Here is an 18,127-nt window from a genome sequence, read left to right as displayed (position 1 = left end):
AACTGAACGATCGGAATGAAGTGCTTGTATGGAAAAGTTTTTCATTTGATGAGATATTTTTATGAAATTTAGCATAAGGTTTTTTTAAAGGGAATCTCCGATGAAATTGTTCAGATCGGAGCAATATAACATAAAGCTGACATACAAACTTAACTATGGGATCAGTTTTCTAAGGAACCGTTTGTATTTGTGAAGAGTATTGTAGCTTCGGTGTAACCGAAGTTAAAGCTTTTCTTTTAGATGCGATTTATCTACATATAATAGTTTCTTTTCTAGGCATAGGAGGATAATACATACTATATCTTAATTTTTTAATCCATGTAGAGGAATACGAGTTTGCTTTGTACTATATATGTATATATATATACATATAAGAGTCATAAATCAACAATTTTGAGGGCTTTTCAATTAAACTAATTCCAGCATTCCCATCTCACCGAGCCGCGAAGGTGTCAACGCTTTCAAGCTACCAATTGCGACGAAACGAAGCACGATGATTTGAGTTAATTGCTCATTACTCATTACCTGAGGAGCGCGCCGTGGGGGCATTGGGAGTGTTGTGTCGTTTAGGCAAACTGTGCGCCACCGAGAGGATACTCAAAGCCAGAGTAGTTGAAGCGCGTTCAAATTGGCGCAAATTGCAATTAGTGCAATTTTCCAATTACTTTTACCTGCTCGATCCGCTAAGTGGCGCACGTTTCGTTTTGACTGTATCCTCAAAAGAACCAAATAGCAATTAAAATAAAAATAAAACAACTATTTTAGCCATTTAAGGGTTGATTTTCTCTTTGCGCTGCAATGTTCATAATTATGATTTTTGCTTTTTTTGTCACAGCGCAAACAACTCTGGTGACAGAAGGCACAAAATATGAGCAAATGCAGAAATAAATGAGGAAACGCTTTACTTTCGCTCACTTGAGTTGGCTGGAGTGCTGTTTGAGTTGCGGTTTGCAGCGCAGCGGGTTAATAATTTTGCCAATGCCTTTGTGGCAAACATTTCACATTGGCCTGCTATTAATTTAAGTTAATTCCATATACTCGTACATATATGCATGTACATGTGTAGGTATGTTTATATTTACATAAATATGTGTACATATTTATTTTATGTCACCGCCAATTTTACTCTGTGGTTGAAAATGTTGTTGCGTATTTAGGATTACATGGCTGACATAGAAAGACCTATGAATTTGCATATTTTTTATTGATAATAATATTTTAATTACAATGGCCACATCGTTAGATTCAATGTGTGTATGTGTGTGTGTGCACATTTTATTTGAATATTAATTATGCTATGCATTTCTATTTATTAACATTTACTAATTCGTATTTGCTTTATATTTGTAGCTTATTAACTCTGCTTAATGCTATCGACTGTTTCTTCGTTCTTCATTTCTCTATTATTATTTAAACAATTTTATTCATACTTCTTTTAATAATAAATGCTTAATGGTATTGATTTCTTATTTATTTACTTAAAATTTATATCGTACTGTATTATTAATATGTATGTCCGTCATAAATTGTAAGTTCTACACATTTCGAAATAATCTCAACAACTCAACACATTTTTACAGTTCTGTGCATGATGTTCTATCAAAAGACTTCAACATACCTAGGTTATTAATACTATTTATTTTTCTTTAGCCCAATGCCTTGTCAAAATTTTAAAACAAACATTAAATCCAAAAAAAAAAATTATAATTGAAAAAATTACGTAAAATTTTATTAATTTAAACACAAGTATAAGTTTCTATGTGGCTGCTTAAACTCCATGAAACTTTTTTATTTTCACGTAAAACGATTGAAAAACTGACTTAATGTAAATGTTGAAGGGGTTAGGCCAGTTAAGAGATCTAAAAAAGAGCCAAGCTTTGACAAATATTTCTTAGAGTAAGGAAACAAGAAACGAATCATGAACACGCATCTAAGTTTATATTTTTTATATTGCACGACAGCTGTGCTAGCCTTCGGAAACCGCTTTTTAAGAGGGCTTTCTGCGGCCGAAGCTGTTCCTAAGGAACGTTACAACAGAAAGGAACTCAAGTCATCAATTTTTCGTTAAGTGGTGTGTTTGAAAAAAATTATTAAATTTCTGATCGCAATAATAGAAACCATTAATAAATAATGTTATTGCAGAGCTACAGTTAATTTATTCAAGTGTTTACGTGGAAAAGTCTTCGATGATCCTCGTTCGATTTCACATTATAGTTGATTGATTAAGTTAAAGAAAGTTTCGATTTTGTGAAAATCTCATGCTGGTCTAACTCCTTAATGAAAAATATCTACCACCCATTCTTAAAAAAAGAAAAACTAAAATATTTAACAATTTCAAAAGAAGCATGCCTTATTATATCCTGTCAAATGTAAGGACGTGTCTCCACATTAAATATACATTTGAACATAATACTAAATTCATTCACTTAACACTGTGTATAATTTTTCAGTTTGACAGTTAAGATGTTACAGTATTGTTCAACCTTCTAGGGAATCTTATCCGCATGGAGCACTGTTTAGACACTCGTTCACAAATGAACCTGCCAACTTTGTAACACTTTAATAACTATTTTCACTTACATATAATTTTTACACATTACATTATAAAATCCACCTCAAACCAAACCAAGGCCTTAACTCTTTTTTTTTGCTACAGTCCTGTAAAAAATTCGACCTTCTGCTTAAGTACTTCGATAGATTTTTCTACAATTACTTTTATTTAGTCAAGTATTTGTTAGATATTCGTTTATTTTATATATGCAGCTATGTACTAAGATCCTAGAAATAAAACCGTTGTTGTGAAATATTCGTACGATTTACGGTTATCGCTCAAACGCATACATTTGTATATACAGTGAAACAAAAAAAAACTGGTACAGATAGATGTTTTGACTTTGAATGCACTTTTCTTTTAAACTATTTCAGCTTTTAAGCTGTAACCAAGAACAACAGTATCAGAATCTTATCCAGTTTTCGCATTCTCATAAACATTTTAACAATTATTTCGAATTTGATCTGTTTTTTCGCAGTCAAAAAAAACTTTTACAATTACGTAGGCAACACTTTAAATTTAAATCTGGTACGTACCGCTATTATTATTTTGTTTTATTAGCGCATAGTCAAAATTATGTGTGTTTTTGATGAACGAATTTCGCGGTCGTATTTTTTTGAAGAAAAAATGGTGAATAAACAAATATCTTAAGATTCACAGAATCTGGAGTCAAAATTGGCAAGGTAATGGAACGGAGTATCAAGGAACACCCCAAAATATCGGCTGTCGTGAACGCCAAGGAGTTGCAGAAAGCTGCCATTGCAAAACTCCAACCTCAAATTGTTTGGAACTTCTTGCTTTCGGCCGATTCTAGAGCGTATACACTGCGAAACAAGCCACAATTAGCGAAGAGAAATATTACGAAACGTTGCCCATAAAAAGTATATACACCGAGATAAAGAATTTTCTGATTCTGTAATTTTTGGCTGATGAGTATTTAATTTTAATTTTATTTAGTTTATTAGGAGAGTCTTTTCACACTCTTTTCATCGAAAAAAATATATTAAGAATGGACTATTAAAAAATAAATTGACATCATCGCCAGCTAAACTCAACCTAAATGGTAGCTACGACTTCATTCAGGATAACAACCCGAATTATGAGCAAATACATCTCCTGATTTTAAAAAATTTGGTGCATTCTATGAATCTAATATTACAAACTATGATAGAAGGCAAAGGAGCAAATGCAAAGTATTAGTATTCCTTAAAGAGTGTTAAAATGACCAGCTATGCACACTGTAGAATTTTTTTGTTTGGAAAATGGAGTTAATTTAGATATATGTATGTATATAATATTCTTTTGAGGAAAACTGTGTCTTTAAAAATAAATTTCATTTAAATAATCAAAACAAATTGTTCGTCAGTTTATTTTATGTTAACTAATTGCAATGGCAATGAAATAAAAACATTTTAAATTATGAAAATTTATAAAAAAGTATTTTTAACACTTTTGGATGCATCTCAAAAGTTTGAAACCATCCCCTGTACACGTTTTTTTTGATTCACTATATGTTCTTATGCTTATAACCTCACTTTTTCCAATTCTAGTTCGTCATGGACAGGTTGAGTTCCTCACTCTCGACGGATGGTGGTCAAAATATGACTGTAAGCGGACGTCGAAAATCGCCGCCAGCACCAGTTACGCCGGGTCCGCTACCCGAGCCAATGCCACCCAACCCGCCGTTGCTAACCACGCCACCACCCAAACCAACAGCGGCTCCCCCGACTTGCCCGTACTGTGCGTATTGTGAGTAGTCAAGTTGTGCGTCCGTTGGCGAGTGTAAATGCGGCTTAGAATCCGCCACACCAATTGGAACTCCACCACCGGCGCCACTGCTGCTATCTAAATGCGGTGTATTGTCGCGTTCGTCCAGATTGTTATTCGCTGTTGTATGGTTGTTATTATTGTTGCTACTATTCTGGTGTGAGCTGCCTATACCTAGACCATTGAGCAAGTGTTGCTGTTGCTGTTGATGCGCCACTGCAGCGGCAGCCGCCGATGTGCCATGCTGTTGGGCACCGTAGATTTTCGAAATGTCAAAGGCATAGTTGGCAGCACGATCTTGATACATTTTGGAATCGAAATATGCCTTTGTAAGGACGCTGGGGTCCAAGTAAGCGCTGTAGGCGGCACTCGCTTGGGCTGCTTTCGAGGTCTCGTACAGCGTGCCAGCTGTGGCTGCGGAGCTCAGGTACGAGCTGCGATCTAACGCGAATTTCGGTACATCCATTTGGCCGGTCTATAGAGAAGATAAGAGAAAAAAACGGAGAAAAAGCTTAAGTGAAGTGAAGTTAAAATAATTGTGTGGTTTAATTCTATAAACATTTTGATTTGTTCCAACCACGATAACAAGCGACTTAAATGGAAAGCCATCATTCTGCACCCGCAATTAAGCAATGCTGAGGGAAAGTAAACATGCCATACAGGTTACCCGCCCTGTCTAACGGCCCTTCACACAGCTACGGTACAGGCGAGGCGCGAAGACTGTAATTGAATGCAGTTGTAATCGCATTTGTTTAAATGTTTGCTTTTCAATTCAAATCTATTGAGAATCCTATTATTACATTTCACGCTCGTTTTTGTTTTCCTTTCGGTTGATTGTGTTTTGATTTCTCCAATTACAGCTTACGGAACTGACGAACGATAGCCAACAGTTTGTAAGGGTGGATTCGTTCTCAGGCTTTGCGGTGCACTTTGCAACATATGTGCTTGAACTGAATGAAAGCAGGGTAGGGGTGTTTGTATTTCTAGAACGCTTTAGGGTATAATTATGTTGTTAACACACTCTTTTTATTTCGTGTAAATAGATGGTGTGTAAAACTTCTGGTAAGATTTAGGCTATAAATTTAATTACCAGCGAGGCATTTTCTATACAAATATTGTAGTATAAAAGTTTTACAATACTGTGAACTGAATATTTTAATATGCTCAAGGCACTATCAGATATAAACTCAACCTAAGAGACTAAAATGGAAAATGTCAACCAGAGAATCGAAATTCTTTATATTAGGGTTTTTGTTCAATTTCAATAATTTAAGAAAACTAAAACGTTGAGACATTTTCACCTAAATTTGAATTTTTTGTGGAAACGTCTCTTTTTTCTAATACCTACTTTATTTTCTTAACTAAACCTCGTATTTTTTTATTTTTACTTTTGATGATTTTGTAGAAAGTTCTTCTGTCAACGAGAAGGCGCCTGCTTTTCAAGGGACTGTCGTAAATTACGTCGCAATGGCCGCGTTTTAAATATTTTCCTTTGAAAATTTCACAAAATCTTTATAAAATTTAGGCAGTGCTCGACGAATCCCTTACAATCCTTTAACCAAGTGAACTAAGTTATACTGGGAGTACTCATCCTCTTCTTACCGAGATGGGTGGCTTGCAGAAACCAGTTAATTTATTTCACTACTAGCGAAGTTATTTACACATATTCATTTACGCACACGACCGCGGCCCCTTCCGTGGTGTAGTGGCGGATACATCGCATATTATGTTGCAGCCTAGCCGAGCCGCTCGGCCGATCATCACCACGGTAACACTTTTCTAGTTCTTATATTTTAAATTTGTCTTTAATACGAAGTAATTAAGCTAAAAGTAAATAAAGATTAATACTAAGGTACAAATAAAGCATTTCTACAGAGTCGGTATTTTAATTATTTTTAAATAAAAAAAGAACACCCATTGCGGCGTTAACTATAACAATAAGACATACGCTGTCGCATCATCCTTTGTAGATAATTATGAACTTGCTTTGCAATTTGCTTTTGATTAATTTGTAGTCGCGTAAAACTTTGGTAACTTTAATCGAGCAAAAAATGTTATTAACTGTTAAGTTAGACTTGATAAAAAATAGATGGATCCCACTTGGAGAAGTAGTTATTTGTTCTCCAAAAACTCCTTAAAGTGCATCACTTCATACAATAGATCGACGAATCGTTTTGAGCTTATCAATTGTATATACAATATACATATGTGTGTATATGTATATTTAAATATATATGTATATATCACTCCATATAAATTTATAGCCATTTATTGAAGATCTTTCGAATGCATGCATTATTAAATGCCATGACTTTTACACTCATTGTATTCGGCGGTATTATTATTTTGAATAATTGAGGTGTTGTAGGCTGAGTTGAAAAGTTGGTGGCGGTGAAACTCGACATCAGATTGATAAATATGTGGGCGTTGCAAGTTGATTGAATATACATATACTTAATGATGCTGCTAAGGCTGCCATTATAAGTTGGGTAATTATAGGGGTGATGTAAAAAAGTTGAATTCTCGTTAAGAAAAAGATTTCAGCTAAGAAAGTAAAGGTTTACAATCCTTTCGCAAACTGCGGTAGGAAAATTTACAAATGCAATTTATCATAAACATGTGTATATTCACTCGATTACTAAGTAAAGTAACTTCATGAAATTGCATGGTTTTACAATTTAAAGAAATTGATGGGTGTATCATACTTATAGCGCCGACTACAAAAGTATGTATTTCAAAGACATGCAAAAAATATGAAACGGACTTCCAGGGTTGGCACTTTTTTATTTGCTTGCAATACAGTATACTCTCGAAAAGTAAATCGATTGGTATTTTGGGTAATTTACTTTTTCGAATAATTTACTTTTCCAAATATATATATAAATTATCTGTTTTTATAATATTAAATGCATTTTTAAACTTAAAAAATTCATCCATTTATTTGCTTCAATAAAACATATGGATTTACATGAAAAACATATTTACATTTACATACATACATATGTATTTACTATGAAGAAAAAAAATCTTGAATATTCTTTTGTTTTTTTCTTTTGCAATATATTTTCTGACCATTTTTGTACGACAATTCAAAAAGTCTGACACCTGATTTGCATCGTTTTCATTTTTAAACCAGTGGATCAAGTTGTTTACGCTTTGAATTGCTTCCGCATATGTCACTTTGGGTTCCTGGCTGACTTCTTCTCCATCTGAAGTGTCTGACAAAATTTCTATTTCATCAGCAGTTTCCTTGTTTACTAAAAAGACGCGATAAACAAGAGAGTAAGTGTTTTTGCATCATCGTAAGAAATGCTGCTTACTTCGTTTCGAATTTTTTATCACACTCTCTGAAAAGTAAATTAAAAAATTTACTTTTTCGAAGTGCATATGTAATCTTAAAGGTGATTTACTTTTCCGCGATTATTTACTTTCTGAGAATTTACTTTTCGAGAGTATACTGTGCATGATAATCGTATGTATTCAAACAAATATGTTCTGCATATACATAAATATTGTTTTATTTTTCCTTTCTTACTGCAGCAGGTGCAATTTGTCACTCCTCACTCAACAGGCAAACAAGGTCCTACATAATATGTCAAGTACAGAACGCCCACATGTCATTTCCATTAAGTGATATGTGGAACCAGCCTTAAACGCGTTCATATTTAACAATTAAAAGTACTTGTCACGCCTAAAACCGTAGCTGTCTTACCCTAATTCTCTGGATGATAACCAACTCTAGAGACTTTTTTACACGCTTACTAAATTGTATCCTTATAAAACTGTATGCAAGGCAATGCGCCCTTCATAAAATCAATAATTGAATAATTGCAAGTTCGCTGCAGAGCACTGACAGCAGGGCACATAAAACAAACATATGTACATACATAAGTATATAATATACCCTTTTTCTCTCGCCTTTTGTATTTCCCATGCGCTCTGTTTACTCTCCGCCTTTAGCGTGTGCTGTAGCTATGAAAAATTCTTCACAACAAAGTTGACGATGACTTGACATAAATCCATGTCCGCTGTAAATTGGTGTGAAAAAGTTCAAAGGATTACGGGAATGCATTGAGTTGCACTTGAATAGGCCTAGAGCAATTTAGGGCAGCGTGCAGTACAGTGCAATATTTGATGGCTTCGTTATGATAAGGTTCACATTGGGCATCGGTCACCGTTTTAGCGTTCGTATAAAAATATAATAGGCAGCAGTGAAAAGTAGGCATCTGTATGTAGAAGTTCCGTAATTATGTGATTAAATTGAATAGCAAACACACGAGGTGCCTCTTCCACTTGGTGCATCTTAAGTGCGTTGCGGAGGTGGTCGGTTCGTTGCAACCGTTACAAGAGCGCCGTTGTTGAACAGTCGGTTAATTTCGACTATAAATTCAATTGAGCTGATTGGTTGGCGCCTTGCTCACCACTTCCCTAAGCCGTATACAATTCGGAATTTTCTACCCATACACTATATGTGGAATGGCTCGATTTGCTTTCGAAGGCATTTCGACAGTAGAGGCTTGTTATCTCGAGACTTATATGACTTATATGTAAATAAATGTATGTATGTAACGACTCACCTGTGATGCTGGTGAATTGGTCTGTGTCAGATGGCTGCCCAAGTGATATGCTGCTGCTGGCCCTGGCGCAAAGTACCCTGGCGTTATACCTGAAATACATATGTAAGGTAACAAGGTGTTTGAATAATTTGTAGAAAACTGGTAGCGCTACGGCTCTTTTGTTTAAAATAATTGCCATCCTCTTCAAAATACGAAGTTAAAAATTGAAATTTGATTCATTGTTAATAATTTTCATATCAAAATTAACTCGTCAAATGAAAAAGGGTTAAATTGCTGACTTCATGTAATTGTTTTATGATTCAGCTCTTTCAAGACATTTTTTCAAGTTAGTCTTTTAATCAAATAAAAGAGGTGGCAAACTTCAAAGTACTGATTACGATTTTTGTATAGATAAATGAATAGTAAAAATAGCAATGAATATGTTTTGTAAGTACTTTTGGTGCATAATTACAAGCGCCATACCAATAATTTCGTTTAAAGAAGTATGCAGTTGCTGTCTAGAAATTCTCAAAGAGGAGGTTGTGTGAAAACAATGTCTAAATTGCTACTTTTTAGATACTGCCTCCACTACATCAACCACTGTTTGAATGAACAACAATATACACATACATGATATAAGTAAGTGTGGGCGTTTATAAGTATGTACCCGTAGAGCATTTAGGAATTAAATTAACATATTCTCTGTATTTTTTAAAAGTTGTACAACATTTTTTCGACTTAAATTATAAAGACGTTTCATAACTTTAAGCATTTTTTGTGTGCAAAGTTAAGTAGCAAAAGTGGTCGTGATAGTTCATCATTGAATTTTCTTGTTATCAGCCGATGATTTAATAACCACCAACTGTTTGTTTAACTCAGGGATGGGCACATTTTTAGCCCGCAAAGTTAGCAAAGTGCGCACGGGGGCTAGATAAGGGGAATATCAGTTTACGGAGAGAAGGGCATAAAAAGTTGAGAAAAATTGCGAAAAAAATGAATTACATTCCTCCATAACTTGATGTTCATCGCAGAGTGGTTGCGGCAATACTGACATTGTACACAAATTTAAGGGTGGAAGTTTACTTCATATCGAAATTGTACAGTTGTGTGAACAAAAAGGGGTAAACATAATTTGCAGAGTTTAGAGTTTCGCATTAAAATTTGTTTTAATTTACCTTTGCATGGTGGGAAATTTTAATCACTGTTAGGAAAATATATATATATGTTATGTTATGTATCTAAAAACAATTTTATTTAATAAGAAAACAGAATATATTTTAAAACTTCACAACACCTTATGGTTATTTCTATTTTGTTCACACCACTGTACATGTGATAGATCAGTCAATGGTGGTGATGCCAGTTGCAAAAATTCATTTTAGTTACAATTGGAAAAACTTTTATCAAGTTGTGGGCTTTTATACGTACATATGCAAGGCAGTTTTATATATATGCATATATAAAAAAACGATACTTGTGACCATAATATATATACATATATATATATATAATTTAATGAAAATGCTTATATAAATACATATATGTATATATATATATTAATATTTGTGATATTTTCAGTTTGGTTGTTTCATCAAAATATTCAAAGAATTTAGGTTTTTTTTTATAATTGTTCTGTTAAATTCTAAAAATCTAAGTTGCTTCTGGAAATGTATTAAAATAATAATACGTCATCAAATAAAAATATATTTGCGCGGTATGGCATTATTGATTGAGAGTGGCTAAGCACACAAATAGAATACAAACACTAATGCAGTGGTCGACATTTGTTTGCAAAATTCGCTCTATCGTTCAGTCGTTGTCGAGCCAGCAACGAATTAACAAGACGCAAGATTATAGCGCAAAACCAAATATGCCCTGCGACAAATATTTTATGATTCTGAATGTATATACGTTTGAAGACAGTGGTTCAAAAATTGAAATTATTATAATTTAAATCTGCCGAAATGTTATCAGAGGAAGAAAGCAGTGCCCAAAATTTAAAAAGAAAAATTAATCCATTTAATGCGGAATGGGAAGAAAAGTATTTATGTCAGGAAAGTTCTGGTAGCATACAATGTCTGCTATGTAAAAAACATGTTCAGATGAAAAAATACAATATTCAAAGGCATTACGAAGCGCAACACAAAGAATATGATCGGTATACAGGTGAATCCCGTACCGACTTTTTTATGCATTTAAAGTCGTTAGACAACAATAAAGCAGAGGTTTGTAAGTTATTAAGTTGTTCCAAATATGGTATTATCTGAAATATTGTACTTTGAGGAGTGTTCTGTTGATAGTAAGGGTGCAATCTATGTTAGCTATGCAGTTTCACTTAAAATGGTGTTAGGTAACCACCCATTTTCCGATGGAGATTTCATTAAAGAATGCATTTTGGAAGCAGTTGGAACTTTAACCAAAGAACATCTTCCGAAGTATCAAATAATATGCTTATCGCGGCGAACCATTGCACGAAGAATACAAGATATGGCAAGTGATAGTGAACGGCAATTAAAGAACAGAATGTCCACATTTACTTCTGTATAGTTGGTTCTAGACGAGAGTACGGATGAAAATGATATTGCACAACTGCCTGTGTTTATTCGGGGCACAGATATTGAGTTCAATAACACAGAAGAGTTGCTGGACCTAATACCTACGAATGGAACTACTACAGGAGAAGACATTTCAAATGCCGTTAAGAATTGCGCTGCTGATAAGGGCTTAGACTGGAGCAAAGTGCATAGTGTGGCGACAGATGGTGCTAAATCAATGACGGGTCACAAAAGCGGGTTTATAGGCAGGCTTAGAAGCAAATTTAGTACAGAAAAGTATAACGACTTCATTGCTGTACATTGCTTGGTACATCAGGAAGCCCTATGTGCTAAGTCGTTATCTTTTACACATGTAATGGACGTTTTCGTTAAATGTGTAGTAAGTAAGATCTCACGGTCTCAATCATCGTCAGCTTGAGGAATCTCTTGAAGATAGGGAGTCTGATTATGTGGGCACACCATATTACACAGAAACGCGATGGTTAAGTCGTGGGAAAACACTTTCAAGATTTTACGATTTGAGGTTATCAATTTTGAACTTTCTGGTAATGTTTTGTGTACATCGTAAACGGATATATATAATATAATGTTTTTTTTTCCATAGGAATTCAAAAATAAATCATTTGAAATATTGCACGATCCAAATTGGATAGCAGGTTTAGCTTTTTTAGTTGATATTACGGAAAATCTTAATGTTTTGAATTTGAAGCTTAATTTAATTTTTGACATGAGTGACGCAATCGAAAGCTTTAAAAGGAAGCTGGAGCTTTGGAGAGAGCAGTTGCTTGCAAGCAATTTCTATTTTTTCCCTCGTCTAAGGACATTAGGTGAAAATCAAAAGCTGAACGTTGAAAAATATTGTTGTGCTTTCAAATTTATTAGTTCAATTATGTGAAAGATTTACAGTATTAAACACTCTCCAAGAAAGTTTCGACATTTTCGTAGCTCCTTTTATCATCGATATTCGCAATTCACCACAAGATTTGAAGCTTGAGCTAATGATATACAGTGCTCTACTCTTTTAAAAAATAAGTTTGGGTAAACTTCAGTCAAATTTACTTTTTATAAGGAACTTTGCTTAAAGAAATATCCTTGTTTGAAACTTTGTGCTTCGAAAATTATATCTATGTTTGGAAGCACCTACATTTGTGAACAATTTTTTTCAATAATGAAATTAAACAAACATAAAATAAGAAATAGGTTATCAGATTTAAATTTTAGTACAATAATGCGCGTAGCTACAGCAAATGAGATTAAACCAAACATAGAATTTATTATGGCAAATAAACCAAATTAATTGCTGTTATAAAGACATATTAAAAATTTATTACTGAAATAAAATATTCATTTACTTTTTTTATTTGTCTTACATTTTATTAATTTATAGTAGTTACAAAGAAACTTAAAATTGTTAGGCAATTTTACAGTTATTACCCACAGTGCAACTTCTCACATATGCGTGCGCTCTCATTGGTAAACATGCTGTGGGAAAATACGTTGCTCTCATTTGTAAATATGGAGTGGTAAAACGTTGCTCTCACTTCCCTCTTCATGTTTGCCCGCGATGATCCTCTCATCTAGCCCTCAAAATGGGCACTCGTGCCCGCACGGGCAAAATGCCACTGAGGGCAAATGTGCCCATCCCTGGTTTAACTGATATATTTGCATATAAATTTAGATACGTATGTACAGACGTATAATAACGCTACAACTTAATACCTACATAGCAAACGTGTTTTTTTCAAATTAAACAGGACCTTTTTGAATCTAGCGCCCCCTGGTGGCGCCAACTACAGGGTAGGCCATTTAAAGTTGACCCATTTGTTTCTAAAAAAAAAGAACAAAAGAAAACAATGTTTTTTGTTCATTTCAAAAATAATTTATTTTGGTCCAAGGGGATTTGTTTCAGCTAATATTTAAAAATTAGATCGCGTAAATGGGCACCTTTAGCTTTGACAGCTAAATGCACTCTTTTTTCGACATTTTCCATGACTTTGGCCAATGTTTCGGATGATATGGCGGCTGTTTCACGTCGAATGTTGGCTTTCAGTTGAGCTAAGGTCTTTGGCTTATTAGCGTATACCTTGGATTTCAAATAACCCCACAAATAAAAGTCTGGTGGCGTCAAATCTGGTGATCTCGGTGGCCAGTCAACATCACCATTTTTCGATATCAATCGCCCGGGGAAAAATGGTCGCAATAAATTGATTGTTGGTCGAGCTGTATGGCATGTAGCCCCGTCCTGTTGAAACCAGAAGTTATCCATGTCATTTTCGCGAATAATGGGTATCACAAAATCCGTTATCATGGCTCGATAACGCTCACCATTGACTGTTGTCGTGGCTCCATCATCGTCTTCGAAAAAATACGGTCCGATGATCATATTCGCGCAAACACCGCACCAAACTGTTACTTTTTGGTCGTAAAGAGGCTGTTCTTCAATTAATTGAGGATTTTCGGTGGCATAAAATCGGCAATTTTGCTTGTTTACGCCTCCATTCAACGAGAAATGTGCCTCGTCTGACATGATGAGTTTTCGCCAAAAGTCAAGTTCGTTTTCAGCCATTTCGATGGCCCATTTGCCAAAATTAAGGCGTCGCGGATAATCAGCTGGGTTTAGTTTTTGTGCCATTTGAATTTTATATGGAAACATCTTCAAATCTTTATGAATTATGCGTCGGAGAGTGGTGCGAGAGATGTCTAATTCCTGAGAGCGGCGATAACTCGATGTCGATGGAGTCTCCTCAATACTGGCTCGTACAGCTTCGATATTTTCATCAGAACGTCTTGTGCGTTGTCTGGATGCATGACTGGCATTACTGAGATTACCGGTGTTCACAAATTTTGCGTATAAAGACTTAATTGTGTTCTTAACTGGAGCACTTTTCACTTTATTTTTTTTGCGAAACGCACGTTGAGTTAACACAATTGAAAAGTTATTTTGAATATAAAGCTTAGTACGCAGCTCTCAAGAAACGTAAAAACTTCATATAAAAAAACGCTTAAGAAACGGTCCAGAAACGTTCCTGCGATAAAGTTACTTGTGCTAGTACGCAGCTCTCAAGAAATCTAGTACTAATTTTTAATACTTTTTTTCAATAAAATGTGAATATGGCAAACCTGGTTTTGCGAAGAAACATCAAATCAACAATTGTTTCTTGAGGGAAATTCGAAGTAATCGTCAAATTCATCCTAAATTAGTTGAAATCATTATTATAAAGTATATTCCATTTTGAAATGTTGTATAAAACCAACCAATCATCAACAACATTCCTTAAATCTCAATGAAAATATTTGTGTTACCATACACATACATACATACGCACAAAGTTTGTTTACTTTGTTTATTCTCTCTTGCTCTTCTAATGTGGATCATTCACAATGCGTAACCAGCTGTCAAAATTACTTCAGAAATAATGTATTTTTGTTCTTGAGCAATTACTTTAGAGCTGCGTACCAACCTTAAACGTGAACAATTTCAGCGCGTTCTATTGGAGTGTACTGTTCCATGGTATAAATTGTCTTCGAATGACGCTTCTAACGCGGTATGACATTAGCCGATTTGTCAGCGCTGCCAGATGGGTCAACTTTAAATGGCCTACCCTGTATATGTCGACTAGTGCGTTAGAATCTGTTATCTTTATCGATTGTTCAGTGAGAATTTCATGACATTTCATTGATTGGAAGTGACGTTATTGTTATGAGCTTCGAACAAAGAGCCAACATTAAATTTTGTTTTAAAATTGGTAAAACTTTTACCGAAACGTTTCAATTGTTGAAACAAGTTTATAGCGATTTTTTCCTATCCCGTAGTAGAGTGCACGAGTGGTTTTGTCGTTTTCAAAGTGGTCGTGAGGACATAAATAACGATAAACATGTGGGCCAATCAAAATCCGTGATCACCGGAAATTCCATCGAGACTGTGCGTGGATTCATCAAAAATCAGACGAAATCATCATTGAAATTCATGGAAATGGAATTGAACATCTCCAAAACATCGACTTATCGCATTTTGAACGAACAACCTGATATGGCACCGTGCGACTTCTTCCTTTTCGCAAAAATGCATTTGCCATTGAAAGGAAAACGTTATGCTGACATAGGGGCTATTCAAAAGGCTTGCACCGGCGCACTGGCGGCTATACCGACCAACGAACTAAAACACTCGTTCGACATGCTTTTGGACCGTGCAAAAAGCTGTATTGAAGCAGAAGGAGACTAATTTGAATAAAATAAATTGATTTTGCCGAAAAAGCCATTTGTTACGTTTTTTTTAAGTCCTGTTTACTTTGGAACACACCTTGTAGTACTAGTAGTAACTAATATCCTTTCATCTTAATAACCTCTCTTTATCTATTTTGTTTTTAAACACCAAGTTTTTTGTTCTCTTAGCTGATATCTCGGCGCTTTCTTTGAGTATCTCTTGACGTAATCTTGGGTGTCCGAATGGCGCACTCTAAATCTGCCCACAAGTGCTCGATCGGATAAAGGTCTGGCGACTGGGGTGTCGTTTCGAAAACATTCGATGTATTTGCATTGTCAGCCGTATGGTTTGGGTCATAATCTTGTTGAAAGTTATATCGACCCGAAAGTCCAAGTTTATCCGGACAAGTATTCTAATTGTCTTTATTATCAATTTCCACTCATACATTACACCACAACATTACACCTCCTGCTTGATTCAACATATTAGAGGGATTCTCTATCTCTTGCAAAGCCCTTGCATGGTGCACGAATTGCACAATTTTCTTCTTGGACATATTTCGCCGTTAAATTGTTGAGGAAGGTAAGTTTTAAATAGATTTTATAATTTCTACTTAAATTATAAAGCTTTGTTACAGTTTTTTGTTAAAGAATGAATGCAGAAGGTGCGCCAATTCACAATAGTCATGCACAATAGTCATTCTCAATAAGTTGACCGAATCAGCCGTTCATATCATAGAAAACTTGATACGAATCGAGAGAGAGCTGTCAAAACTCGCATTTTTTATAACATTTGCTAATGACGCCACTGCTGAAAATTTTTAGATTGGGCATTTTATAAACAACTTTTGGGTATTCTACAGTTTCCACACAACCACTGAGGTATGCAAATAGCGCGTTAACCACATTATTTTCCCTATTCTTCTGTCATCGCGCCTACTCCACAAGCGAGAGAGTAAGAAAAGAGATTCTGATCAATTTGTCTATGGATCATACATATATCACTAGATTCTGCAATGGGTGCTTTCTGGCCCTTATTATTTCTGCATTTTGTGTCATGGTACAATCTTGCAATAGCAAGAGAATCCCTCTATTGTATTTTTACGGTGCATTTCTGTATTCGCTCTTCGACATACTTGATTACCACAGTCCGGCCCGAAAATGTTGAATTTAGTTTGATCACTAAATATTACTTTTGGCCAAAACTTTCTGCCGTGATTAATGTTCTTTTTTGCGAACTGCAAACGTTTTAATCGGTTATTTTCACTTAAGAGGGCTTAAAGAGTTCATTCATTCATTCATTTTCCTAATTATTATTGTTTTATCGGGTCCTTCCCGTTCGTTGCCCTAAGCTTAACGAAATCCTCTGCAAAATGCTTCTTGAAATGCTTCTTTTTGTGACACTAGATATGTCTTTCAATATATTTCTTTTACTTCGTATACAGATATTGAATATAATGTTTCTTTACTACCAGTTTCCTCTAACTTTCAACCCATATTTCAGACAATTCAAAGTATTTTAATTTGCTCCAAGTTAAAACTGCCGAAACCGCACAGTTTTATAGACAGAATGATTCCAATATTCTGCCAAAAGCGACAAGCATCTGTAGGGATAAGCGAATAACGGTGATTTTGCGATTCCGTTAAGAATAAAAATTCCGAATACTCATGAGTGATCACATCTTGGAAAAAAAGCTTGATATTTACATGTATTAAAAATTCTGTGCTTGGACCATGAAACTAGGATAAAATAACTGTTATGGGACCTGAAATACAATACTAAATAATGTTGCAGTTAAAGAAAGTAAAACCGTTACATTGCACAAAAGCCTTTTAATTTTTTACTAAAACCTAAAGTAATTCAAAATACTTAGTTTCTTATAATAAATATACAATGTTTGGTTTTTACATTATTTAGCCAAAATTCACTTGGACAAGTATTTAGCGAACTTCAAAAGATCTATAAGGCAAAATATACATATGTATCATTAAAAAGTGGCGTGAAAATCTTTGATATTATAATTTCCCTGGTTTACAGTTATTTTTCATCCAAGGCTTGTTATTAATTTTCATTGGGGGTGCTTTTTTTACGTGGCGGGTCCCAAACCCAGCGCACAACCCCAGCTCGCCTTCAAATGGATGTTCTTAGGCTACCCAGAGGATTCTAGGTCACAGACCGAAAGTCGTGAGCTGCTTGAGCCATATGTATGTTCAAGCCTCCTCAACATCGCGTATAAGGTTATATCGAGCGTGTATGAAAGACTAAAGCCTAGCGTCAACAAATTGATTGGACCTTATCAGTGCGGCTTTAGACCTGGAAAATCAACAACCGACCAGTTATCCACCATGCGCCAAATTTCGGAAAATATCCATGAAAAGATGATCGACACACATCATCTTTTCGTCGATTTCATAGCTGCTTTTGACAGCACGAAAAGGAGTTGCTTTTATGCCGCGATGTCTGAATTTGGTATCCCCGCAAAACTAATACGGTT

At 35.0% G+C, this 18,127-nt stretch overlaps 1 protein-coding gene across 4 annotated transcripts in view; it reads right to left on the bottom strand.

The window, feature by feature from the left end:
* Nucleotides 1-1,935: 1,935 nt before the first annotated feature.
* The window catches only part of LOC105223463 (SOX domain-containing protein dichaete), a 137,154-nt gene continuing 120,962 nt past the window's right edge, over nt 1,936-18,127 (bottom strand). For all 4 annotated transcript variants that reach the window (XM_049457564.1, XM_049457565.1, XM_049457563.1 and 1 more), the window contains 2 exons: nt 8,896-8,984; nt 1,936-4,793 (listed from right to left, as the gene is read on the bottom strand). In XM_049457564.1, coding sequence (XP_049313521.1) covers nt 4,146-4,793; nt 8,896-8,984 — 737 coding nt within the window. In that variant the 3' untranslated portion in view covers nt 1,936-4,145. The remainder of the gene's footprint in view (nt 4,794-8,895; nt 8,985-18,127) is intronic.

The sequence above is a fragment of the Bactrocera dorsalis genome, chromosome 5 (genome assembly GCF_023373825.1).
Source record: "Bactrocera dorsalis isolate Fly_Bdor chromosome 5, ASM2337382v1, whole genome shotgun sequence".
Lineage (NCBI taxonomy): Eukaryota > Metazoa > Arthropoda > Insecta > Diptera > Tephritidae > Bactrocera > Bactrocera dorsalis.
This window is presented reverse-complemented; position numbering and strand designations above follow the sequence as displayed.